Raw genomic sequence first — 27,866 nt, forward strand, 5'->3', positions numbered from 1 at the left:
TGACGACCTTGATGTGTGCTATGGGGCTTACTGGCGTGCTTGAGATCCCATGCGTGAGTGGATTTCCCTGGCTGGATTGGCTGATAGTCTTATGATTCACTGTATGTATTATTCTTTGTTGCGACAGATTTACCAGATGAGGCGATGATTGACATTGCTTTGAGTGGACGATATTTGAGGTTCTCACCAACCCTCGATGTGAACCTGAACGACGAATGAGACGAGATACCTCTTTTTTAACATAGTTCAAGACTTTCCTGTCTCCACACCGTTTCTTCTCACTAGCTCTTGAATTCTCGCTACCGGTAGTTCAAAGAGATGTCACGATAATGAAGACGGTAAGTGTGAAAAAAAGAAACGTGAGATAGAGACAGAGGCTTCACTGGGATATGAAAAAACGCATATTCTATGACCACCAAGATATCGAGACCATAAGAAATCCTCCCTATTTGATCCTTTTCGGTCAAGGCTTTTTTTTCATCATGGTCTGATTTCTTGGCATCCGCCGGGCGCCATTTGAAGCACCAATTTCCCTCAACTAAAGACTTGAATTTGTAGGTATAATGAAGCTCTGGGTAAACGTGTAGAGAGTAAAAGGCGGTCAAATAATTGAGAATCACCAGTCTCGTGTAAACAAATGTCTAGCTTGGCAATTTGGTATGAACTAAAAGGCTGCAGTCGTTGTACCCGATGAAGACATGCCAGCTGGGTACTGTAGACCTGCCCCAGGAGTCTACGGAAAGGGCACTGAGATTGATGGCTTCATAACGATATAAGTTCCTTACTTTGATTGTGAAAGTCTTTCAAATATTAGAAATACCGACCCTGCTGATAGAAATGCGTCAGATCCTTGCGTGACGGAGTCGGACCTTGTTCCCAAAGTGAAGGGAGTTGACGGTAGATTGAAAACGAACCTTGGTCTCTTCGCTCATAAAGTGCCAAGAATCATCAGTCGGCGAGAAGTAAGCCGAAGGCGGGAAAATTCATCAAAAGGGACCAAGATGGAAACTTCGAGAAGCTGAAGACACAAGAAAGGCTTTGAAACTGGATTGGGATTGTGGTCTTGATGCCTAGATCACTAGGAACTTGGAATTCACGACCTCGCGGGTCAGTTTTAATCGGCTGAAATGACACTGTTTGGTTAATTTTTGATGAAGGATTGGCGCATTGTAAGTAGATGGAGGAGGATCTGGAGCGTTGTACCACAAGCCGAGGCAGTGACCTCTATTCGGTAATTGGGCTGAGAACAGCCCTTCTTCAATGTGGTTCATTCAATCTTGAAAGGTCATGGTCATGTCCATTAGGCTACTGATGTCTTTCGCTAGGTGGTATAGGTAGCCTTCATTTCGGAGAACGAGCTGTCTACAATTGTCCAGATAGCAAATTTACAATTTGACAGGGAAGTTCTGAAAAGGTTTCCATAGAAATAATAAATGAATGCGATTGATTTAAAATAGTCACAAGAACAACGCGAAATACATGAATTTCAAAGAGACAAGGACGAAATGAAAAGAAAAATTAGATCCCGAAATCTTTCTCACAAACTAGGATAGAATCTGCACCATCGCATCCAGGGTAGAATGCTGCACGAGTGTTTCAAGCGCAACACCGCGACCGATGCCCTTAGCGTGCAATTCACTTGCCAATTGCGCCATCTGCACCAAATCACCACCCAAGCGGAAGAAATCCGCATCACCATCCTCAAGGTTGACGACAGAATTAGCCTTGGACAGGCAAGTTTGCCAGGCATCCTGAATATCCGCACGACGACTGTTCTTCACGACAGGAGGGGCGCCAATATCCGCAGGAACAAGAGGAATCATCGCAGTGGTCATCGACCTTTCATTGACCTTGAATTTTTCAAGAGGCACCACAGCCCACAATTGCAGTAACTCACTCAGCTGATCGACCAGGAGCTCCGCGGCAAATGGCGACATGACCTTGCATGAGGTGAGTAGGTCCAGATCAACGTAACCATCGATTGTAGGAGTTGACAATACGGAGACGTCGGTCAGGTCAAGGTCAGCGCCGAGGAAGCCAGGCTTGTACATGTCAGCATCGTTGGGGCCGAGTGGGACGTCGCGGTCGGGTTCAATGTTCTGATGCTGTACAACACTGCTGAAATGGGTCCAGCTGGGCCAGTTGGTGCAGTCACGGATAATTTGACGGAATCCGAGAGATTCATGAGCAAGACCAGAGACTTGTTGTGCTTGCTGTGCAAGAAGGAATTCAAGGACCGTCTGGCCAGGCTTCAGAGAAGCACGCACAGGTACGACGTTGAGGCATGGTCCGACAACATTCTCAATGTCAGGCAGAGTCGTTGCGGAACGATTGGCTGTGGTTTGTCCGAATGTGACATCGCTGGAAGCAGACAGGCGTGCCAACAGGATAGCCCAGGCGGATCGGAGTACGGTGGCAGGGGTAATTCCATGTTGGCGTAGGGACACTACCGGGACCTGGCGACGTGTGACATGAACGACGCGATCATGAGCCTCGTCACGAAGAGCAGGCTTTGAGTGTGCCACAAATCGCGTTTCAGTCGCACCGTTAAGCAGGGAGCGCCAGTATGAGCGCGTTGCGTCGAGATTCGCGGGTTTCGTGGCCCTGAGGAACTGCGTGAATGATGAAATTCTGGGAAGTGCCTCGCCATGGCAGGCCCGCTGGAGGCAGTCCCAAAGAGTAGGAAGAGACACTCCGTCATATTGAGCATGGGACAAGCGCATGAGCAGTCGGTGAGAATGTCCACTGGGATGCACTGCGAGTACAAACTCGACCAAAGGTTTGGAGAGGTTCAGTTCTTGAGCAAGTCCATCCTCGTACAGGCTTTGTGTGAAGCCAGCAAAGTCGGCAGTCGACTCCACTCGGAAAGAAGGCTTCAATTTGTTCAGCACAACTTGCCAGAAGCGGCCTTCATGCGCCACGAAGACAGTGCGAAGAATGTCAAATTGCTGAACCAAATCATGACATCCCTTGCGTAAGCGCTCGGCATCACCAGATCCAGGACCGTCGAAGAAGAACCAATTCAGCATCCAACGCGATTTGCTCAGGTGGCCCACCAAAGCGAGGTCTTGGAAGTCAGTTGTATGTTCAACAGCTTCAACAGCAGCTGCATCAACGCCAGCCTTCTGTGCCAGGGCCTCAAGAAGAACCAAGTCAGTTGCAGGGGCAAGCGCCATCTTTGAATGGAAGTCTGACGTTGGTGTCTCCGAGCCAGGAGTGAGCGGCATCAGAGCCTGCAGGTGGGAAGCCAAGTCAGCCAAGACAGGGTAGTTGAAAATGTCAGCCACACTGAGACTAATTTGAGCGCTGCGGGCCCGACTAGCCATTTTCATTGCGAGAATGGAGTCACCACCCAGGGTGAAGAAGGTGTCATCGGCACCAATGCTTTGCACGTCGAGTGTGAGAACATCGGCCCAAAGATCTGCAAGCTGCTGCTGGAGATAAGTCGTCAGTGGCTTCTTTTCTGTGCGACCCGAAAGAGCAAAGTCACGTAGTTGGTCGTCTGTGAGTAGGTTGACAGCTCGTGCGAGGAGTTTTCTGTCGGTCTTTCCAGCCGCATTGGTAGGCATGAAGCGCAGAGGGATGAAAAGAGTCGGTATCATCCAGTGAGGGAGTCTAGAACGAAGCGCAGCTTGTAGGCTAGCCAAGGTGGATTGAATTTCAGGGTTGAGATCGCGTGCAAGGGTGGCAAGGTCAAGGTTTGGCACAAATGCAGACTCTTGGTAGATGAATGCAACTAGCATCTTTTGGTTCTTGCGATTCGCCAGCGTAACGCTGTCGACCATATTCAAATAGTCACCAAGTTCAAGATGAATGTGATGTTCAATTTCGCGTGGCTCGATACGCCGACCGTAGATCTTGACTTGGGTATCAGCACGACCAAGATACTCAATGCTGCCATCTGGCAAGAAACGTGCCAGATCACCAGTTCGATAGACGCGCGAGCAACCCGCGTGAATGCCTAGCTTTTCGCGCCATGCGATATTTTGATGGAAAGCTGCGCTGTTGGCTTTTTCGTTGTTCAAGTACCCGGATGACAAGATAGGTCCGCAAACAATGAGCTCGCCGACACAGCCCACTGGTGTTAGCCGATTGATGTCACTGGGCTCCGCGATCACAAGGTGACATCCCACAGGTCGACCAATGTTTGTGCAACTGTCGTCAGGCCGTTTGAAGGAACCTGCGGCACACCAGACTGATGCTTCACTTGGACCGTAAGCATTGATCAAGTTGGGCACTTTGCCAGACCAAATGCGCAGATTCTCCTCCGTGGGAGCTTCTCCACTGAGGACCAGTGTCTTCAGAAGCCCTTTGATGCTGGCAGGTTCGACCAGACTAGCCACAGTGGGTGTCAAACAGGCCCAATTTGCACCAAGACGGGAGATGGCACCGGCTAAGTCATTAAGACGGTCTTGCTCGGAGAGCACACACAAGGTAGCTCCGAGTGTCAGTGGTGCAAAGGTCTCTGCGTAACTGATGTCAAAGGTGTATGCGGCAAACTGCAACACCCTAGACTTGAAGTTCATGCATAGAGCCGAGCTGAAAGCAGAAATACTTGTGTGGATTGCCTGGTGATTGATCACTACAGACTTTGGTTTGCCAGTACTGCCCGATGTGAAAGTCATGTAGGCAGGTGACATAACATCAACGACTGGCAGACGGCTAGCTTTGTCAAGAGAAGTCTGCAGTGCTGAGTTTGACAAATGATTCACTTCGATGGCATGATCGACTGGTAGCGACTTTGCGAGAGAAACATGAGACGATGCGGCTAAAATGTGGTGAAGGCTAGTGTCTTCAACAATTTCGACCAACCGGGTGGACGGATGCTTAGCATCAAGTTGCACGCAGCATCCTCCAGCTTTGAGTACAGCCAACATAGCGACGGCTGCCCAACATGATTTATCAAAGATCAGCCCGACAGCCTGGCCGACCGAAAGTCCAAGACTGCAAAGCTTCCGAGCATACTGCGAAGAGAGAACATCAAGTTCACGGTAGCTCAGCGTGCCGTCCCATGCTTGGACAGCGCAACGCTCAGGGTGGGCAAATGCGCGGGACCGGAACTCGTCGTGTACCGTGTTCTGCACGGGCGTGACTGGCGCACCAATCCACCCTCGCAGAGTTTGTATGTCGGAGCTTCCCGTGAGTTCAAGAGTTGAGATAGCTGCAGTGCGGGGTGACTGGTATAGCTGACCAACTAGATTCTCAAAGTGCTGAAGGAGCCAAGTCATAGAAGTCTGGGAGATGCGGGCGTCATTGTATTTCACCGAAAGTGTTGCACCATTGTCCGAGTCCAACTGACATTCCACAATCAATGGGTAGGTGTCGAAGTTGAAATCCGCGTCTGCGACAGGTTCAAGTGCGAGATCCGTGGTGCCCGCTTCCATGGGGGGCTGTATGAAGAAGAGATGGCCAACGTCGACTGCCTCCGGGCTGGCGAGCAGTCGGCGGATGTTTTGCATTCCGATTTGCTCAAAGGCTGTCATGTCTTGAGCTTGGGTTTGAATGCGGCGCAGGAGTGCTTCGACACTCTCGTCGGGGTTCAAACGCACGCGGACTGGAACTGTTGAGATAGTAGGGCCCATCATATCGGACACACCACGTAGCGGCACTGTGCGGCCAGAAAGAACATGGCCAAAGATGACATCATCAGAGGTGGTATAGCGGCTAAGGAGCAAGGCCCAAGCAGCTTTGAGAACAGTGGGAATGGTGTAAGGTAAAGAGTGAAGGGATGGCAAGCGAATGCTGTGGAATTGAGAACGGTTCGGACGAGAGGTGAGAAGAGACGTGGTAGCATCGGGAGAGCCTGGAGGGAAAGGAGCAGGTAGATCGCCTTCGAGGTGTGAGCGCCAGAATTCCTCACTTGCGGCACTGTCGATTGTGGACAGATAGTGGATGAATTTCTTGTAAGGTGCGACAGCTGGCAATGCGTTCAGGCCTTGACGGTAAATCGTCTCAGCTTCTTCGAACATGGAAGCTTCACTCCAACCATCATAGACAGCATGGTGGGCGGTGTAAACAAGGCAGGGGCGAGGGTCTTCTGTTGAACCTTCAAGAAGTGCAAATCGCATAAGCGCGTCACCATGGCGCATGGGTGTCAATTTGTCTGCTGCGACATAGGCAGCGAGTGATTCATCAGTGTGCCAGATGAGGCTTCCTTGCACCACCACTTGGTAGGATCTCGCAGCAACACTTGAATAAATGATTCGGGTGCGCATTATGGCTTGACGTTGAGTCAGTTGCTCGAATGCTTCGCGATAACGAGCAACGTCCAAATTCAGCGGCAATCGATACACAGCTCGCGATACATATGCTGCTTCGTCGCGGGCAGTTAAAGCCATGAGAGCCTCCTGCGAAGGTGTACATGGATAAATATCTTCAATATCCTCCGCTGGAACAGCACACTGTGCCACCGCCTCGGCAACAACATCAGACACCTGAGAAGGAGGGATCAAACTGAAACACTCCAGAACTTCCTCGTCCACGTCCTCATTATCGGCAGCGGAGTCTATCGCAGCTGCCATCGCCCGCAGGGTAGGGAATTGCATAATCTCCGCCACGCTCAACGAAAGACCGATCTTTGTGGCTGCCGCGACAGCCTTCATGGCAGCAATAGAGTCTCCACCCAGGTGGAAGAAATGATCTTCAGTTCCACTTGGGCTCGTTCCGAGGACCTCGGTCCAAATATCTGACAGCGCCTTCTCGGTGGCAGTGCTTGGGGCCGTTCTGGCGGTTTGGGTTAGAGCGTATGCAGAAAGCTGGTCTGCTTGGAGGGCATTGCCCAAGGCTCTCAGAACTTTGCGTTCAATCTTGCGTGACGGGGATAGTGGCATGTGCTTGATTGGAATGAAAAGTTGCGGAATCATGTGGCGAGGGAGCTCTCCCATCAGGCGGGCCTGCAACTCGAGGAATCGGTGGGACATCCCATCATCCAGATCAAGCAGAAGACCGTCCGATTCCTCCGATACTTGGCTGCTCTCACAGATGAATGCTGTCAAGATCTTTAAACCGCCACGAGTGTTTGGAGCAAGAACTTCAACAGCAACTTGGTGGGACGAGTCCGTGAATGCGCCGCGAATCCGATGTTCAATCTCACCGAGCTCAATACGCTGACCATGTAGCTTGACCTGGGTGTCTCTGCGTCCAATGAACTTGATTGTGCCGTCGGCGTTATATTTGACCAGGTCGCCGGTTCGGTAAATTCGTCCACAGGACCAAGACTCGGGCCACCACGCAGGGGCAGAGATGAACGCAGCAGCCGTCTTCTCGGGCTCATTGAGGTAGCCTCGAGCAACGATAGGGCCTTCAATTAGCAGCTCACCAGTTGCGCCAATCGGAGCCAAAACGTTGACGTCATCAGGGTTGACAATCCACGTTGTGCAGCCAAGGCCGCGTCCAATGTTGCTGGGGTCTCGGACAATTGCAGTCTCGACATTGCATGTACTTGAGACGCAGCATTCGCTAGGGCCATATGTGTTGATGAGTTGAACGGCATCTCCCCATCTCTGAACAACTTCCTTGGTAACAGATTCACCGCTAAGTGCGAGACTCTTCAGGGTAGGTATACTGCTGGGAAGTAGCAAGCTCGCAACAGTAGGGGTAAGTTCGGTCCAAGTGACCCGATACCGCGCCATCGCATCAGCGAGACTGTTCATTCGCTCGTCCTCGCTTGGCACGCAGACACATCCACCTAGCATTAATGCCCCAAATATCTCTTCGAAACAGACATCGAAGGTATAAGCAGCAAATTGGAACACACGAGATTCAGGGCCAATACCCATGGCAGTGCAATGAGCCGTCAGACCAGTCACTATGGAACGGTGCTCCAAAATGCTGCCTTTGGGTTTGCCTGTACTTCCGGAAGTGTAAACCACAAGCGCGGCATTTCCAGGTTGGACTTGGTATGAAAGCGTCGAAGAGGGTGGAAGAGAGCGAAGGTACGTGCCGTCAACGGAAAGAACATTTGCCGGCGAAAGCAAAGATGCCATCATGGATAATGACGCTTGATCACAAAGGGCGTATTCGGCATCAAGATCGCGAAGAAGAAGATGAATACGGTTGCTGGGGTGCTCGGGGTTAAGCATGCAAGCAACACCCCCAACCTTGAAGACAGCAAACATGGCCACGATTGTCCACGAAGATTTACTGAAGCAAAGAGGGATCTTCATTTCAGGCTTGATACCCATGCTCTGAAGCTGCATCGCCAAACGATCAATCAGATCCTTTAGTTCGCGATAGGTGAGTTGCACGTCATAGGATGAGACAGCAGGAGCATCAGGTCGAAGTCGCGCCTGCTCTTCGAATACTTCATGAAGACACTTTTCAATCAGTACCGGTCGGTCCGAGTTCCAGGCCAAGATTTGTTCAACATCGTCATCACTGAGCCCATTGGATGCATCGAAAGTTTCTTCGCCGTCATCTTCCGACACAGCCTCGTCCAATGTCTGGAAGCGTTCAACGGTGCGTGCATATTGTTTCAGGATTCGAGACATCTCGCCAGAAGGAACGAATCGGCTATCAAATTGGGCTTTGAGTTCGATAGAGTCATCAAGTAGATTGCACTCTATCGTGAGAGGGTACGGGTCACGTTGATCCCCGTCCTGTTGCACCGGGGTAAGACCCAAAAAGTCGCTGTCATCCACCGGCGAAGTGCCCGGCTGGATAATAAGCAGATTTTGGAAGTTGACCGCCTCGCGGCACTGCTCTCCCATTTTTCGAATGTTTTGTAGACCTGTATGCTCGAACGGGATCATATCGATCGCTTGTTTGTGGACAGCTTGCAAGAATTTCTGTGGTGCCAGATTTTGGGGCACGTGGATTTGAACTGGGACAGTGGCGATGGTAGGACCAAGCACCTGGTTAATACCAACCATGGACGCATTTCGTCCAGAGAGTGTGACTCCAAAATTGACATGCTCAGAGTCTGTCAACTGAGCAAGTACCATAGCCCAGGCTGCCCTCAAAACAGTCGATAGAGTGATGGTGGATGGCTTGATTTTCACCGGGATTGAGTGCGACATGAATTGGTCAGGGAAAGGCTGCTGATCACGAGATGGCAACATAGGGAACGTGGTTGCTGGCACAGCACATTGCGCAGCCCAGAATTCAGTAGCAGCAGCAGGGCTGACGCCTTGAATGTAGTCAATAAACCGGTTGTAGGGGATCTCAGGCAGTGCCATCTCCTGGTTGTACTCAGCAGAGACTTGCTTCGCCAACGTCGCCATTGTAAGACCATCATAAACAGCGTGATGGGCAGTCCAAATGAAGTAGCGCTGACGTGGAGCTTCCACAACCGCGAACCGAGACAAAGGTTGACCGTAGGACATCGCTTTTTTCATGTCATCACGCAAGTAGGTTTCAAGATCTACCCCGGATTGCCAGTAGACTGGCTCGCGAAGCAATACCTGGAAGAAGCCGTCGAGAACGGAGATAATGCGGGTACGTAGAATGGTGCTCCTTGACACGACGGTGCTCCAAGCTTCACGGAAACGGGCCAAGTCTACGGACTCTGGCATCTTGAAGACTTCCTGTACATAGTACGCAGCAGAATCTTGACTAGTAAGGACCATGAATCCCTCCTGGAGAGGGGTGCAAGGGTAGATATCTTCGACAGCAGATGCATCAACATGACACTTTGCAGCGGCCTCCGATATCAGAGTTGTGGAGTCAACGGCAGGAGGAAGAAGTGAGAAGGGCTCGACAGGCCTATCCTCATGTGGGGCGAGGAGTCGGATCTCTTTTGCCATGCCAGCAAGAGTCGGCTGCTGGAAAATCCCATTCATTGTCAAGACAAGGCCTTGGCTTCGCGCGGCGGCAATGATGCGCATGGCACCGATAGAGTCGCCTCCCAGACGGAAAAAGCTTTCACTTGGATCAAGCTTTGCTCTATCGGGGAGATGCAAAACCTCTGACCAGAGGTCAGCAATCAGATTCTCATTTGATGTGAGGCGGGGAGCGATGGCTGGCGCCTGCACGCGATAGGAGGCCAAAGTATCATCAGAAAGCATAGATACAAGCTGATTCAGCCCGGGTCGGTCGAATTGGCGATTGATCGCTAGAGGTATTCTGTTGACGGGGAAGCAGAATTCTGGCAACAAGTCATCGGAAACTTTGCCTTTCAGGAACGCTTGTATTTCCAAGAACCGTTGTTGCAATGCATCGGTCAACGGTAACAACTTCACAGGCTCTTCACCTTCGGGGGAATTGGTGAAGTAGGCAACAATTCGATCTTCGGCCTCATTTTGGATGGCAGTAATAAGCACATTTTCGGTGGGTCGGAGCGTAGTTTTGACCAGCTCCTCCATCCCCAGGATATCAGCAGTATTCCCTGTGGCACGCGAGGGTGACTGTTCTTCGAGGTCCACTTCATTATTTGACCAACGGCCCTGTACCCCTGTACAAACCAGCACGGCGTTTGGAAGCCACACAGGGTTTCTCAAAAGGCTTTGTGAGCTATTTCGAACGTATCCTCGAGGAACAAGAGGACCGTCGACCAAAACTTCTCCTTTGAATTCTTTGGGAGCCAGCGCAGTCTGACTGAATGGAGATCGAACCCAAGTGCGTGCGAGTGCCGGGATAGGGCAAGGCTGTAAGCTGTCACAGCCAGCAGGCGCTATCATCAGGGATACCCAGACATGAATGTGATTAAGTTGGTGGGGATGAATCAGATTCACATCGCGCCACTTGAGCTGTAAGGAAATTGGCATTCTGTCTCCAGCAACCACCAATGTCTGCAGCTCGGGGACTTGAGTGGTATTTGTCGAGGTAGCCTCATCTTTACTGAGCAGGGCCCAATTGGCCCGGGAGAGGCGTAATGACTGAGTTACACTCATGTCAGTAGGAGGCACGATCACAGTGCCGCCGCGAATCAGAGTGAAAAGCGTCTCAACCAGATAGGAAGTGGACTCGATGGTACTGAGTTGAACGACCCGGGCGCCGGGAGTGAGACCGGCCTTTGACCCAAGATGCGAGGCCGCCGTACTGATTGTGTGGTGAGCTAATAAAGCCCAGTCCTCGCCGTCCTTTACTGCCAAAGCGACTTCAGACGGGGAAATATCTCGCAGAGCTGTGTTTGCCAGAGTGACCGCCTTGATACTAGTCATGAATGCAGCGTCGACCGTCACATGAGTGAAACCATCATTGACAGATTTCGCAGTAAACCTTTCGCCGCCCAGAACAATGGCCGACTTTTGCGCTGTGAGGGCTTCGCGAATATCTTTCAAGTCATGTGTCGAGCTCAACGCAAGCGACGTTGCACCAGCTCTTAAAACTGCCAGAAGTGCCACTAGAGCCCACTTTGAACGTGGGAAGTCGAGCAGCACTATGTCCCCCTGGCAGACTCCTAGTCGCAGTAGATGATCTGCCAAGGAACAAGTCAAACAATCCAGGTCATAATACGTGAGAATTGTGTCATCAACCATGCATTGTACGGCAATCGATGTCGGGCTTGCTTCTGTTCTCTCTGAGATCAACTTAGGAATGCTGGCTTGAACTGACACCGGCTCCTCGCGGGATACAGCCTGGGCGAGAGACATCGGACTAGCTTTAGACAAGTCCAGCTGGGCAAGCGGCTGATTCGCGCAAGCGGCAAGTGCAAACAGAATGTGAGTGAAATTGCACAATAGTCGGTCTGCTTGCGAATCTGTAAGAACAGAGTTTCTGTAAGTGATATGAATCTCAACACCTGATTCTTCGCCTGTTGTGATATTGAGGTCGACATCGTACTATTTAGAAGGTTAGCAAAACAGTATAAAAAGACGGGATGAAAAAGTAGAAGAATTTATAATACCTCCGTAGGATCATTCTCAGCGACAACCTGAAGCTCGATCTCTGGAGGCGATCCCGGGGATGGTTTTCGCTGCAGAGACATGATACTGTTGAAGAGGGCAACGTCACTTTGTCCGAGCGCGTGCTGAATCGCTGCAAGGGAAACATGTTGATGTGGCAGACTCTCGAGGTAGTCAGTTTGCATGGCCTGCAGGAGATCATTAGGTGAGAGTTTCTCATCGAGGTGCATCCTGCACACCAAGAGATTGATGAATGGCCCAATCGCGTCATAAATGCCCTCCACAGGAATATCTCGCCCGGCGGCCATATACCCGAAGCATACATCCGAACTTCCTGTGTAAGCTCGTAGTACCAGTCCCCATCCGACCTGGAACAAATTGCTCATTGTCAGATCATTGGCTTCACAGAATTTCTTGAGCTCTCCCCCGGCATCAATTTCGATGACCTTCGACTGGAATCCTGTGGTGGACACAGGCATTGTGTTGAGAGCGGGGAAATGGCAGGCCTCGACATTTTCCAGCTGTGATTTCCAGTAAGATAGAGCATCTGCTTCAGACTGCTGTGATAAATATTTCATGTAGGTGCTATAGAGTGGGCCCGGAACTGCGAGCAGAGTACCCTCATATGCAGCCACAAGGTCACGGACAAGGAGTGCCATTGATGTACCGTCGATGAGTGCGTGACTGACTTCTAGTTGGCAGTACACTGAGTCCGGAGTTTGGCAGATAGTCAAGCGATGTGCAGGAGCTGGCTGTCGGTAGTCGGGGCCCATTTGACTTGTAACGAAGACTGCAACTTCTTCCTGTCCGGCGACATTGTCCAAAGATAGCCGTTTGACTTCTGCAGGGTAGGAACGCAAGACCAGCTGATTGAAAACACCCGAGCCGTTGATTGCTTCAATAAATACCGTACGAAGCAAAGCGTGACGGTCCACAGTCTGCTGCCATGCGGCAACCAAGCGAGACACGTCCACGGCGGGTTGATCTTCACGAGGAACGACCTTGAACAGTTGGCGAACTTCATATGTACCTGGCTGTCGGGCCTGGCTTATCAATATTCCTTCTTGAATTGGTGAACAAGGATAGAGATCCTCGATGGCGTCGGGCGAAATTCCAATACTTGGCAGAACAGCAGTAGTGAGTGTTGCCAAGTCTTGGTAGTTGATATCAAGCAGCGGGAAATCACTGATGCAGAATTCAGTTTCACTGACAGTGAGCTCATCAACAGCCATTTGAAGAGTACTTTCACAACGCTTGACCCATTGGCAAACCTTGCTCTGGTGGAGAATGTCGTTTTGGAAAAAGAACGACACATTCAGCCGCCCATGAGAAACGGCAGCAACAATGTCGAATACAGCGAGCCTGCCCATCGAGTCGCCGATATTCTCCAAGGACTCCTCCGGAAGAAGGACTTCTTCTTGAAGGATAGCATCTTCCCGCTCTGCGTGTTGTGATTGCCCAAGGTAATTGAAGCAAATCTCCATGATCCGATGGCTTCTCAACTTTTCATGAGTCTCGACGTCGAAATGGCGACGAGCGAAGTAGGCAAATCCATTGTCATTCCACGATTGGCGTGCATCCTTAGTGCGCTTGATTGTGGTTTTGATGGATTCATTCTTGCGCACCCGACGATGAATAGGATGGAAAGTGGTAAACCAACCGATCGTTTCTGAAAGATCAATGGAGGACTCCCACGGTTCTCGACCATGGCCCTCGACGAAGAAGGAAGGCATCTCACGATCAGAGAAAGAGTCCGCGAAGGACAACTGAAGAGCCGCTAGAAGAAGATCAATAGGCTCAGTGCGCAGTGAGGTATTGGCGGCTGTCAGTAAAAGAGCGGTGGTCTTCTCGTTCAGGGTGAATGAAATTTCCTGGCCATTTCCCCAAAGCGGAAGATTTGCTAGCCCCCAGTACTCAAGGTTTGCGGCTGGAAGATCTTGAAGTGGAATTGGGCTTTTGGAGAGACTTTCCACAAGTTTCCGCTGCTCTTCCAACCAACTTTGGAACGGCATGCGAGCTGGATTCAGCTGAGTATCCGGGAATTGCAACACTTGCTCCAATTGGCCAATGATTATGTGCCATGACACGGCATCAATGACCAAGTGGTGCGCAATCAGCGAGAGCAGCCTAACATCCTCATTGGCAATTTGGAAGTATTTAGCAACAAAGACAGGTCCGTTTTCAATGTTGATACTTCTCTGCGAGGCATTCAATCTCTCGAAGAGTTCGGGACGGTCTTGAACGAGGCATGAGTCAAAAGAACACAGCCCTTGAGCAGGACTCTTTGCCATTTGAGTCCATTTTCCATCACTATCTCGACGGAAGCGAGCTCGCAACATAGCATGATTTGCTGTGACACGCTCCATGGCCTCGGACAGCTGAGCGGGTGTGACCGGGCGCAGAACACGCAGCAAGACGCTCTGATTGTAATGGTGCATGCCTTCACCGTCGGTGCGTACAACATCTTCAAAGTAAAGCTGTTGAATTGGCGACAACTCAAATTGAGTATCATATTGTTCTTCACGATGAATCGCGGTAGGTTTCGCAGCGAGTGCACGAGCAACTACCCCAGACAAGGATTTCGGTTGCAGAATGTCTTGGACGCTAACCTGGATATCCAAGGAGCGACAACGCGAGACAACCTGCATTGCGGTGATCGAGTCTCCGCCCAGGCTGAGGAAAGACCGGTCCAAGCCGATGGCGTCGATAGATACATTCAGAACATGACTCCAAACTTGCGCAAGTTCCTTTTCCAGCTGAGTGGTGGGCTGATGCACAGTTGCCACGGTGATATCAACCACATCATGGTAGATCTCATCAGACATGGACTGTATCCAGCGAGAAATCGGCAATCGATTGATTTTCCGGGATGCTGTGAGAGGGATAGAGTACAAGGTGACCCAGATCGAAGGGACCATGTAAGGAGGAAGGAGTTCTCCCAGCCTATCCTGAACCTGTTGGACTCGTAGCTGTGCTTCATTCTTCAGTGTTCTTGGAACTAATTCAATGTGGTCCCCTTCCAGCGCCGCTGGCTGTAGGCCTGTGAGAGCCACAACAGCGACAAGCTTTCCCTTGCAAGGCCCCTCCTTTGGCAGGACGACCATACCTGCCTCGATTTCGGAATGTGCACGAAGGTGGAATTCAATTTCGCTTAGCTCGATTCGCTGGCCATTGAACTTGACCTGGCTGTCCTTGCGACCAGCGATATTGAGTGAGCCATCCACGTTGTATCGGACTAAATCGCCAGTACAGTAGAATTTGTAAAGTGGGGTTTCTTTGCCCTGAAGCCATTTTGGGTTTTCGACAAACACGGCTTTTGTTTTCTCTGGCTCGTTCAGATAACCTCGAGAAACATTGGGACCCTCAATGAGTAGTTCACCAACACAGCCAATTGGAGTGAGCCGATTGTAATCTAAAGGATCGACGATCCAGTAGCGGCAGCCCACTCCACGGCCGATGTTCGCAGGCGATACAGTTGCACTGGCAATGGCATGCGAGGCCCAGATAGTGCACTCTGCAGGGCCGTAAGAATCAATGAGATTAACGCTTGTGGCCCATTGATCGACGAGGCTTTGCGAGACAGCTTCACCGCCCAGAACGAGGGTCTTCAAGGCGGGAACCTCGCGAGGATCAAGCAGAGCTGCGACAGTGGGAGCCATGAATGTCCATGTAATCTTCATGCGATTGATGGTATCTGCGAGGTTGTTCAAGCGATCATGCTCAGTAGGAATGCAGAGTGTGCCACCTTTAGCCAATGTCAAGAAAACCTCTCCCATGCTGACGTCAAAGCTGAAAGAGGCAAACTGTAACACCCTGAGGCCCGGTCCCTTGAAGCCAAGTCCTTCACCGTGCTGAATAGCCACTGTACAGACGCTGTTATGTTGCACGACGATACCTTTGGGTTTCCCACTACTACCAGACGTGAATATCACGAAAACTGGATTTGTCGGTTGAATGGGAGGCAGAGGCAAGCAATCCTGTTCGGTCAGGGCAAGACTGTGAACTAGAGCTTCAGTGATCACAACTTTCTTGGCGGCATGCGAGCTGAACAGTCCCACTCGCTCTGGCGATGCAAGCACAACCGATGAGCCTGTGTCGGTGATCACACCCTCGAGACGGGAGACTGGGTGGTCAGGATTCAACATGACACAACCTCCACCACTCTTTACCACTGCCAGCATGACCACGATTGTCCAACGGGATTTGTCAAAGCAAAGAGGTACCAAAGACTCGGGCCTGATGCCGATATTGGTGACAAGGTAATTTGACAGCCTTGTGGAGAGATTATCAAGCTCTTTGTACGTAAACGATCCATCCCATGCGTCAACGGCAATCTCTTGTGGATGGCGATCAGCTTGAGCAGCGATCAAGTCATGAATACAGAAGTCTTCGGACTTCGCCGGGACGGCATTCCATTTCCAAATCTGCCGCTCGTCCTCGGGGCTGAATGCATCAATGTCTTGCAGTCGACAATCAGGCCTGAAACTGGTGAGTTGGCTAAGAACATGGTCGAAGTGACCGAGAAGGTGATTTGCTTGATCCATGCTGAGGATTGAGCTATCGAAACGAGCCTCCAAGAGGATCTGATCGTCTCCCAGATTACACTCAACAACAAGAGCGTATGGGTCAAATCGGGTCATGTCGGTGGGAATCTGAGTCAACTCCGTGAGACCGCTGACTTGCGTCGCTTGAGGCTGCACCACAAACAAATTTGTAAATTCAGTAGCTGCCGCTGTCGCTTTACTAATACGGCGAATTGCTTGCAGTCCGACGTGCTGATGACGCATCATCTCGACATTTTCGTCATGCTGCCGCTGCAGAAAGTCTTGTATCAACATTTCACCATCCAGGTGAACGTTCATTGGGACTGTTGTAATTGTTGGTCCCATCACTTTCTCGATACCAGAAACCGGTAGATCTCGACCAGAAAGGGTCAGTCCGTATAAAATGTCCTCTGCATCTGTGTAGCGCGCAAGAACAATGGACCAAGCAGCTCGCAGTAGAATCGCCATAGTAAAGTCCGTATTCTTTGACAAATTGGTTGAGATGGTACGATACGAGGTTGTGTTCGCAGTGGGGTGGTATGTTGAGGAAGGCAGGCGAGGGAAAACAGCTGGTGGCTCCTGCGGGCAGAGCGATGCCCAAAAGTCTCGAGAAGTATCTTGGCTCATTTGCCGGGTGAATTGCACGAACTCAGCGAAAGACGTAGCCGGCGCAGGACGCGTGCCATCTTTGAAGAGCTGGGCAAGCTGATCAAACAACAAGCCCATGGTCCATCCATCGAACAGGGCGTGATGAGCTGTCCAAACAAAGACCGTAGAGTCTTCATTGGGGACCAATGCGAACCTGCAAAGTGGTCTACCAGCGGCAACTGGCGAAGCGCGAACACGATCAATGTACTCGTTGAGGGATGCCGCAGTTTCCCATTCGATGACTGAGGCATTCTTTGTTAGGACTGCTTGATAGGAGATGGCATTGATGGTGACGATTCGTGTACGCAGGATCGGATGAGCATTCACCAGCTCTTGCCAACTCTCCTGGAACTTCCTTACGTCAAATTCAGAGGGAAGTGCGAATGCAGTTGGGGCGACATATGCACCATCGTGAGTGGTTGACATAAGGAAAACACCTTCTTGAAGGGGTGTAGCATGGTATATGTCCTCAATCGCATCTTGAGACACTGAACACTGCTGTGCAGCTTCTTCGAGAGTTGCCTGTCGCTGATTTTGCTCGTCTTGTAGCAATGAGAAAGGAGCATAGGCAGCTGCCTTGGCTCCATTGCTCAGATCAAGACGCACAGCCATTTCTATCAACTCAGGATGGCGGAAGATATCAGCGACACTGAGCAGGTAGCCTGCTCGTCGTGCAGCTGCGACTAGCTTCATTGCACCAATAGAATCACCTCCGAGGCGGAAGAAACTGTCCTGTCGGCCCACAGAGCTGGGCTCTTTGCCAAGAACGACAGCCCAAAGATCCCGAAGGCAGTGCTCTTGTTCAGTCTGAGGTTCTTCTTTGACCTCGTCAGCTAGTGCGTACATCTTTTGCTGTCGCTCATTCATGGAGAGAACTGCTCGACGCAATGCAATCCGATCCACCTTCCCGGAGATAGTCATGGGAATGTGGGAGATTGGAATGAATAGACTCGGAATCATATAACTCGGAAGCTTGTCAACTAGATTCTTTTCAAGGGTGCGTAGTTGATCAGCCATGCCGAAATCAAGTGGCACGAAAAGAGGTTCAATCCCAGTCGACAAGCTCTCAATGCGAAGGAAAGCAACGAGAGTCTGAGGTGGCAAAACCACGGAATCAACAGTCACATGCGAGACACCGGGCATGCTCTCGAGAATTGCATGTTCAATCTCACCGAGTTCAACTCGTTGTCCACGGATCTTGATCTGAGTGTCCTTGCGACCAATGAATCGGAGTTGGCCATCAGGGTAGTATCGCACCAAATCGCTTGTCTTGTAGAAACGCCGAGGCTCGCCAGACTCTTTCTTTGGAAGCCACACAGGATCTTCGAAGTAAGCAGCCTCCGTCTTGGCGGGCTCGTTCAAGTAACCTCGTGTGACCAGTGGACCTTCGATAATAAGCTCACCGGTGCATCCCACCGGCATGAGCTTATTGACGTCGTCTGGATGTGTGATCCACAGGCGAGTACCGACTGCATGACCCAGGCACAAAGGATCACTTTGAGAGTTGAGCGGCTCGGAACCCATGCTGTAAATTGTGCACTCCGTAGGGCCGTAGACGATTCGAATGCAGATTTTATCCGTCCATCGAGCTATATCTTCTTTGGAGATGGCTTCTCCTCCAAGAACAACCGTTTTCAAACCGGGGACAAGCTCAGGCGTAAGAAGACTGAGCACACGCGGGGTCAGGAACGCCCAGTTGACACCTAAGCGATTAATAGCGCCAACAAGGTCATCCACGCGATCTTTTTCATGAGGAATGCAGACGGTTCCACCTCCAACTAGCGTGGTGAATGTATCCGAAACACTCGCATCAAAAGCGTAAGCTGAGAATTGCAGAACACGGGCTGACTGGTCCACCCCCCACTCTGGCCCATGAGCGAGAATACTGGTGATGAGAGACTCATGTTCAAGAACGATACCCTTCGGCTTGCCAGTGCTTCCGGAAGTAAATGAAACAAAGGCGGGATTATGTGGCAAGGCTTTCGGGAGTTGTGCACCTGGGGACGGCTCAGGGAGATTTGCCAGGAAAGCCTCATCCACGACCACAACCCGATTGACAAGACCATCCACGACACCGATGTTCTCCTTCGCGACGACTGCTATGGTTGCAGCACAGTTTTCTATGATGTCTTGAACTCGGGTGCGTGGATGACTTGAGCTCAGCCCCACACAAGCACTGCCCGACTTCATGATGGCAAGCATAACCACTGCTGCCAGCTTGGATTTGGAGAAGCAGTGAGGAATCAAAACCTCAGGACCAGATCCAAGCTCTGCCAAGTGGTGGGCCAGCTTCTCCGATAAGCCACCCAACTCTCTATAAGTATACTCACCATCCCAAGCGCAGACAGCTTGAGCATCGGGCTGCTCCTGCACCTTGGCGTAGACATAGTCATGTACCACGCCGGGTTTTGACGTTGGCTCATCCTGGTTCCAGGCAAACACTTGGCTGCGATCGTACTCGCTGAAAAGGTCCACTGACACAGCAGGTACTGATGCGTCCCTCAGGATGGCGGAAATTGCGCTACTGAAGGTATATGCGAGATTGGACGCATCTCCCTTAGTCAAAAGTGATGACCAGTAACCAATGTCGATCCTGACATTGTCGTTTCCAACATGAATTGCGACGCAGAGATCGAACTACGATGTTCAGTCAATCTTTTTCAAACTCGTATTAGGAAGAGCGGGGGGAGAACTTACATCTGTAGGATCATCTTCCTCGATGGACTTGAACGCAAGCGACTCAGCATATGGCTGGTCTGACACATCGTTCTGGACCGATATGATGCTGTTGAAAAGCGGCATCCCTGACAAGTCTAAACGGTGCTGAATCTGAGCGAGAGAGGTATGCTGGTGCGGTAAAGCATCGAAGTACTGCTCCTGCATACCAAGTATGGCATCGAGAATGGTCGGCTGTTCTTCAAGGCGTACACGGCATACGAGCATGTTGATGAAAGCTCCGACGGCACGGTCAATTCCTTCAACCGGCACATCCCGTCCAGCTGCAATATAGCCAAAGCAAATATCACTGGTGTCGGTGTAAGTGCGAAGAACCAAGGCCCAAGCGGCTTGAAGAACATTTGCTAGAGTCACGCCATTTGCCTCGGAAAATTGGATCAGCGCTGCTGTGTCATTGAAGGGGACAGGGACAGAGCAGATTCGCTTCTCGGTGGCATCCGCGGGGTACATTGGCATAATCGTTGGCTGCGTACCCTTGAGGTGTTCAGTCCAGTAGCCTAATGATATTTCAGCGGCTTCGGGATTGGAGATGTAGTCCATGTAGTCGCTGAAGCGCGCAGGGCTTCCCGACAATGAATGCTCATCAAAGGCTGCAGAAATTTCGCGTAGAATAACTTCCGTGGAACCACCATCAACCAGTGCATGGCTTATCTCAAACTTCAGGAAAACTTCGTTGACTCCTGCACAGCAGATAGTCAGACGATGCTGTGGTTGCGAGGGCTTAAAGCTGGGCGGGGGCAAGGTCTTAAGGCGATTTATAACAGCCTCTTGATCTTCCAAGTCCGAGAATTTGCAAATTTGGAAGTATGCTGAGACTTTTTTGAGAACCAGTTGCTGAAAACGCCCCTCAACTTCAACAAAAACAGTCCGCAAAGCTTGATGTCGGTCCACCACCATCTGCCATGCAGTCTGCAGTCGTGATACAGTAGTATCCACATCGTGAGTCGACTGAACATGCAGCACGCGACGAATCTCGTAAGTACCGGGAAACTTGACTTGACTGAGGAGAATGCCATCTTGCATTGGCGAGCAACCATAGGCGTCTTCTAACTGCTCTCTTGCGAGGCCAATTGCTGTAAGAAGTGACTCCGCAAGAGCCGCAACGCGTTGTTCCGGGGTGGAATGAAACGCCTCCTTCTTGCTTTCTTCTGGCACGGAGTTAGATCCGCTAGATGCTTGTTCCACACACTTTGCAAGTGCAATCAGACTTGAAGCGCGGAGAACATCAGCGACCGACAATTTCAGTTCCTGTTGCCGGCAGCGAGCAACGACTTTCATCGCCTTGAGGGAATCTCCGCCAAGAGCGATGAAAGAGCGATTCATCTTCAGTTCTGTAATCGGGATACCCATCTCCTCAGCGAAGATTTTCTGCAGTGACAGCTCGATCTCACTTGACAAGTCAACAGTAGGAATTTCCTCGCTGACATCTGCGATTTCGTTGTAGGTTTCTTCGGACATAGCATGCAGCCACTGGGTCATGGCAACTCCGTGTACTTTGCCTGAAGTAGTGAATGGGAGCGCTGCTAGAACAACCCAGAAGGTAGGTACCATGTACCCAGGAACATGTGTGGCCAGTTGGGTGCTAATGGCTGGGAGAAGAGCTCGCGCAGCCCGAGATTCTTCTGTAGAGAGTTGATGAACGTTGGCGTCAGGCTCTCCAGAGTATGGGTAATCTTGAAGAGATAAAACTGCAACCAGGCGCCCCTTGCAAGGGCCTTGCTTGGGTAATAGAACTAGAGCGTGCCGGACCAGGGAGTTCTCTGAGAGCCGCTGCTCAATTTCTCCCAATTCGAGTCGCTGCCCATTCAACTTCACTTGACGGTCTTTGCGGCCAATGAATGTGAGTGTACCATCGCTGTTCTGGCGAACGAGATCTCCAGTCTTGTAGAGGCGGAAGGCTGGTGGTGCTCTAGGCAGTGTGGCCGCAAAAGCAGGTACCTTGTCAAGGAACACAGCCGCGGTTTTTCCGGGCTCATTCAAGTAACCGCGAGCGACGATTGGGCCTTGAATAACCAGCTCACCAACTGCCCCGATTGGAACAAGCCGGTCATGATCATTGCGGTCAACCACCCAACATATGGCGCCACATCCAAGGCCGATGTTGGCGGGGTCAGAATTGAGCGATAGTGGCCCATGCATTGTCGCTGCAACTGAGCATTCACTGGGTCCATAGCCTTGAGAGAAAAGGATTGATTAGCGCACGATCTTACCAAGCAAGTGTGAAAAACACGGCATACCGTTAATCAGGTGCAATTTGTCCGCCCAAGTTGTCACATCAATCCGAGCAAGACCCTCACCACCAAGAGCGAGAGTTCTTAGGGTTGGAACAGAGGACGGATCCACCAATCGCACAAGGGAGGGAGTCATGAAAGTCCAAGAGATTTTGAGGAAATTGATGATGTGAGCAACACCGCGAGCAGCCTCGCTATCATTGCAGAAGCAGATGCAGGCGCCGATCGTAAGGGTGGTAAAGATCTCTAGCATGCTGACGTCGAACGTATACGGGGTCATCTGCAGAATTCGGCTGGAGGAGAGAATGTTTCCAGCTTTGATGTGTTGTGCAGCTGCTGGGAGAAACGATTCGTGCTCAACAACACACCCTTTTGGTGTACCTGTACTGCCGGAGGTAAAAATGATGTAAAGAGCATTTTGCGGCGTCACTGCGACTTTTGGTGCCTCAGCCACCGTTGTAAGTTGGTGCAAGAATTCCTCCGAAATCACGAAGACGGGCCGCTCATCTTTCCAAAGATCAGCATTTTGGACGGATGTTAGCACGATGGATGCTTGAAGCTGAGCGAGCAATCCCCGTAGGCGCTCCTTGGGCTGCTTAGCATCCAGGTTGACAATGGTTCCACCCGCCTTCACCACTCCGAGCATGGCCACAATGGCCCATTTGGACTTCTCAAAGAACAAAGGAACGGTAAACTCGGGGCCAACACCCTGCTGTGTGAGGTAGTGTGCCAGTTGGTTGGAGTACGATCGGAGCTCGCCGTATGTCATGGTACCGTCGGCTCCATCAATAGCAATCGTATCAGGCTGTGTTTCGGCGGTCTCATCAACGAGTTCATGTACGCATCGAGACACAACTGCAGGGGCAGTGTGATTCCATTTTGAAATCTGGTCTAGTCCCTGGGGACTCATGAGGCCAATGTCGGAGAGGGGAAGATCGGGATTCTGCACGATCTCGCCAAGGACATGGCTTAGGGTGGCTGCGCAGTTCTGAGCCTGCGCGGCGGGAAGTAAATGGCTCGGGGCTTGAAGATTGATACAAAGCTGGTCGCCCGCCACTCTTGCGTGTAGAGAGATATAATCTCCAGCCTGACCAACATAGAGATTAACGCCATCCCAAATAGACGCCCATATTTCAGTATCACGGGATCACACACCTCTTTGCGCTCCGCGGTCGTACTGTCTGAGAAAAGGACCACGCTGTTAAAGACCGGGTGCCCATCTGAAGCGGTCCAATTCTGAAGGTCGGTAATGGTGGTGGTCGATGGGACTGGCATGCCCGTTGATAGGTGTTGCTCGACCAGCGCCAGAACTTGCAGGATCGTTTCTCCCCCGTCGGTCACGATCTCCGACAAGCCGATGTAGGGAGTGCCATCCTTGTAACGCACAAAGAGGACCTGAGCGAGCTCAGTGTCCGTGTAAGTAGAAAGAACCAGGGCCCATGCCACGTTCAAAACGCCGAGCAATGTACATTTATGCCGGGCGCAGAAGGCTGTGAGGTTCGCGATCGAGGTTTCGGGCCGCAGGCTGAGGCTGATTTTTGTCTGCTCGAGTGCGCTCGCTGATCGCTGCTCGGCGAGCTTGTTTTCATCTAGAAGGATACCGTCAGTCAAAGACGGAAATAAGGACGCACCTGCTTTTTGCGCAAAGGTCAATTGGACAGCGTCGGGGCTGATAGGCATGTTCTCGCCGTAGTCACCCATGATGAGTAAAATTATGTGAAAAGATTTTGAGTTGGTCAGAGAAGTATACAGAAGGAATGGATGATGTTGCCTTCGCAGGTATAGAGAGTTCGGTTGGGTTGCGCGAACGTCGGGACACGGTTTGATTAGGACAGCCAAAGTTTGAGACACTTGGATGGAGAAGCAGAATGTATTTCTGCGCCTTAAGCTCGTCTAGAAAAGAGGGAAAGAAAAAGCCTGCGTCGCTGAACGCAGATGATTGATTTCATATTGCCTCTGTAAACGAATCCGTGCTGCGACCATCATCCCTCGTAAGGTACAGTGTGCATCGTAGCCAATCAAGCTTGGGCCTGGAAAGTGTTGCTCACAGCTGTGAGTGTTTGGCGCGAGATGGATCGAGGCTGACATGGAGTAAGTCTATTGCCTGATTGGGACATATCTTCAATTCTAGTGCAGTTGTCTGACAGATTGCCAATCGTGACAAGGACACAATGCCCCACATCAATCGTGAAAATTGTTCAGCAGGCCAGCCAGGGCTGCATGATTGCCACGTTCTGAGTCCATGCAGCATGTAGGCCGGTGGTGTCACAGTTGTTGATTATCAAATTGGCTGAACATCTGACATTAGGGCAATTCTGCAGGAAGCAGATGGCGGATGATCGTGCATTAGCGCGATACAAACCACAACCAGCCCCACGGCTCATGCTGAGCTCACCCTGCAGGCATGACTGTCTCAGTGCAGCACACGCTGGAAAAAGTAAGCGATAGAGTCGTTTGAATATCAGTCGGTGGATCTGAAGAGTGGTCACCCCAAATTAGCCATAATATCGCCAATTTTCTCAATATGATTAGAGGGTTTTCGCACACGCGGAAGGCGAAGCTCATGGCTGATCCATAATGCAGGCTTTGCGCCGCTGGCCCAGACTGCGTGTCACTCCTCCATGTGGGGGCCATTATGCTGCAACTTTCGCGACTGCACGGTCGCCTCATACCCAAACAAATCGCGCAGTCATTACCCAACTACTACAGCTTGTTGATTCGGAACAGCAGATCCACGCGTACCTGGATGAACTTCAATCAACTTCTGGCTATCCACTGGCTGTCATTGCGATCGGATCAAATGCGCTCTCACGGCCAAACTTCGGCTCCAATACTGGCGTACAGCTCGAGCAACTGGCCGAAAGCCTAGTTTTTCTACGCCGGGTCGGGCTTTTCCCGGTAATTTTACATGGCGAGTTGAACCTCGAGGCACCTTGCGCGGCAAAGTTGGGATGTGAAACACCGGGCGGACACTCGGAAATCATACGTCGTATTCGTGCGACGAACCTCCAGATCAGCACTCTTCTCGAACAACGCGATGTTGAGACGCGACCTCTTCCTTGCAACGTCTTCACGACGACGAATGAGCATGCTTGTGTGGGATCTGATGCTTCCAGATCCATCGCCAGCCTTGAGTTAAAGAGCATCGAATCAGCTATCCGTGCCCAGTGCGTGCCCATTATCGCGACACTTGGTATTTCTCCCATGAATGCTCGATTGCACGCGTTGGACCTCAAGGATGCCGCAATCAACTTGACGCGTGAGCTTCGACCATCGCGCAGTGTTTTCTTGTATCCGGATCATTTGCCCGGGCCAGGTGCTGGTGAGCTTACAATACCCAATGCACTTGAGAAGAAGTCTGTGGTCGGCTCGACCATTCTCTTCAAAACAGCTTCAGAACTGAGCCGCGCCATCTTTGCGACTCCCCGATCACCAAAATCGCGAAGAGGGCGGCACTCCGTAGAGTCTGTATCCTCCCTCGAAGATTTCCCCTCGCAGCGGGCTCTTCGAACTGCACTCGAGCGTCACCCTGATCCTACTGTGGTGAACGATCTCGACCAATTCCTATCACGACTCGAAAGTGAGGATTTCACAGCTTACTACGATCATGATTTCACGGCATCCTCGCCTGAGGAGACGATTCGTAACTTGGCGCTTGTGTTTCCGCAAACTGCGTTCCCTTGGCACTCGTCCAAATCTCCTGTCTCCCATTCTAGTCCTAGTGCATGTGAAACCGAGGGTGGTATTGGGAATAAGGTCACCCCAGAGCTTGCTGTGTTCGCAGTTTCCCGAGCAGACTGGCGTCACGGTGTGGCCGAGAGATTTTGGCATCGCATTCGAGCAGATCACGGCGCGCTCTGGGGGTCTTTGGGTGAGGCCGATCCTAATCTTTCATGGTGGCGTGCTCGATCCACGGGTTCTTTCAAGCGACGGCCAGAGGATAAGATTTTTATGTGGCATGGACAGGTGGCATGACGATTGATGCGTGGCCTGTTGGCATAGCCGTAAATGTGGCCTGTGGAGATCGGTACCATAGCAGATGATGAAATCAGGAACATTGAGGTTCAGGAATCCAGAGAATAAGGCTCAATAGAATAGCATTCTCTCATTGGTCAAGTGAGGATGCACATCAGTTTAGTCCAGTGATGATGAGATATATGGCGTGTGCTGTCTCCTGAAATTCACACCCATTCGATTCGAGATGACGTTCCATTGGACAATTTCCGCACATTACAGAGGCGAATGTGCTTGTCTGCCATCAAAACACAGGTTGATAGCGCCCGCTACAAAACGACGCGCTCTGATGATAATCAGGAGAAATTCTGTCGAACATGTGATGCTTTCCAGTCAAAATTCAAGATTCTTCGGCTTCCCCAGCAGGCGACGAAAAAAAAATGCGTTCTCGCGCACGAATGTAACACGGTCGCGTTTGGGAGAAGGATGACGAGATTTGTGTCATTTCTTCGTTGGTGTGACAGATCATGTGACCTGGGTGTCGCGTGTGTCGACTCCCCTCTATGCTACATCTTTCGTGTAAGATACCTGCATTTTGAGTCTTCAAAATCATCACGTGAGACTATTTCAGCGTGTTATAGCCTTTGTGCACCGGCCCTATGGCACGCCTGAGCTCTGGCTCAGCAGCCCTGGTCTAGGATCATCCGATCCGCGATGGCTCCAGTTGTGGAACACATTGATCCACAAGTAGCTAGGGATATGGTCAGGTGATTTGAGCCTTGGTAGCGCCAATCAGCCTGTCAGAAAGGGAAGATTTCTCGCGCAGTCATTGGACAAAATCATCGACGAAGGCGGCACCGCCGCGCTTCAACCAGACGTGACGCAAGTGTGGACCAATTAACCTCTGATTGAACTCAATCGTTTACTTCGAGACTCATACCAATTCGGATCTTGAAATTGCTGAAAAGGTACTACAGAAGGTCAGGCTGACAACATATGCCAACCGAATCAATTTGAAACAGTCAGAATATAAGTATCCAGGTATATAGGTAGGTAGTTCAATCCTCCAATGCCGGCACGCAAGTGCCCCTCGGTCGCGTCCGAGTTGCGGGCGGGATATATATTGACACTCAACAAGTGCCCAAAAACACGGGGATTATGAACATAGTAGTATCCCGATCATAGGTCCCGTCTCAATCTATGGAATGCCCGGCACACGGAGTCTGCAGGTGTATCCGTCAGGCCAGGCCGGGCTTAACTTTTAATAGGCTTCAACTTATTCTTCAAACTTCAGGGCCAGTCGAGGTTTAAAGAAGAGCTTGAAAGGAATTGAATCTCCAACCCCAAAACTGTACCATGTCTCGTACGGTAGTTCCATCCTTAACTACTGCAGCGCAGCCCGATCAATATGGGCCTGCTCACGATAAAAAAGACCTAATGGCCGCCCCGATTTGATTTGACTCTGGCCCGATTGTCTTCCCTGCACATTGAGGATGTAGGGCTGGCTGATCTTGACCGACTGGGTTCAATGTTGGTTTTCAAGCCCCGGTCGCGACTGGATTCCCCTTAGACGTCCCTCGTATGTAAGCCCGGTAACTAGTAGTAAGTAATGACACCGGGCGCCCATTTTGATCGGGTTATACAAGTGTATACTTGAAGGACACCGCCCACGCCTACCATTTGAATTGATAGAATTCACCCATAAATTTGACGTAGATAGTGGTGGTTTTAAACCTTGGAGCCCACAGCAGGCCCGTCCTAAGGATCAGCTGAGCGACAATCGAGAGCATTCTCCAAAGGGTCTAGAAGCAGTCGGAGCGGCCGGGCGGGGGGCGGAGACCGCCTCGATCATTCTACGTTGACAGGTCATGGCTTGTCCAACCAGGTCTTACCTACTGCCCCCAGGTACTAGTAAGGTACTGTCACAGTATCCTAGATGTAGTGACTAAGCAGGCACCATCTCCCTTAAC

At 51.0% G+C, this 27,866-nt stretch overlaps 2 protein-coding genes across 2 annotated transcripts; one reads left to right on the forward strand and one right to left on the reverse strand.

Annotated features, from left to right (window-relative positions):
- Nucleotides 1-1,544: 1,544 nt before the first annotated feature.
- On the reverse strand, nucleotides 1,545-23,643 carry POX_c04745 (uncharacterized protein; the record flags this gene model as incomplete). Its single annotated transcript, XM_050113606.1, has 6 exons — nucleotides 1,545-11,720; nucleotides 11,786-19,612; nucleotides 19,673-21,885; nucleotides 21,949-23,029; nucleotides 23,098-23,531; nucleotides 23,574-23,643. 6 exons carry the CDS (start codon nucleotides 23,641-23,643, stop codon nucleotides 1,545-1,547), a joined length of 21,801 nt encoding a protein of 7,266 aa, XP_049971162.1.
- Nucleotides 23,644-24,519: 876 nt separating this feature from the next.
- Nucleotides 24,520-25,917, forward strand: POX_c04746 (uncharacterized protein; the record flags this gene model as incomplete). The annotated part of the gene is made up of 1 exon (XM_050113607.1): nucleotides 24,520-25,917. One exon carries the CDS (start codon nucleotides 24,520-24,522, stop codon nucleotides 25,915-25,917), a length of 1,398 nt encoding a protein of 465 aa, XP_049971163.1.
- Nucleotides 25,918-27,866: the final 1,949 nt, after the last annotated feature.

The sequence above is a fragment of the Penicillium oxalicum genome, chromosome III (genome assembly GCF_001723175.1).
Source record: "Penicillium oxalicum strain HP7-1 chromosome III, whole genome shotgun sequence".
NCBI lineage: Eukaryota > Fungi > Ascomycota > Eurotiomycetes > Eurotiales > Aspergillaceae > Penicillium > Penicillium oxalicum.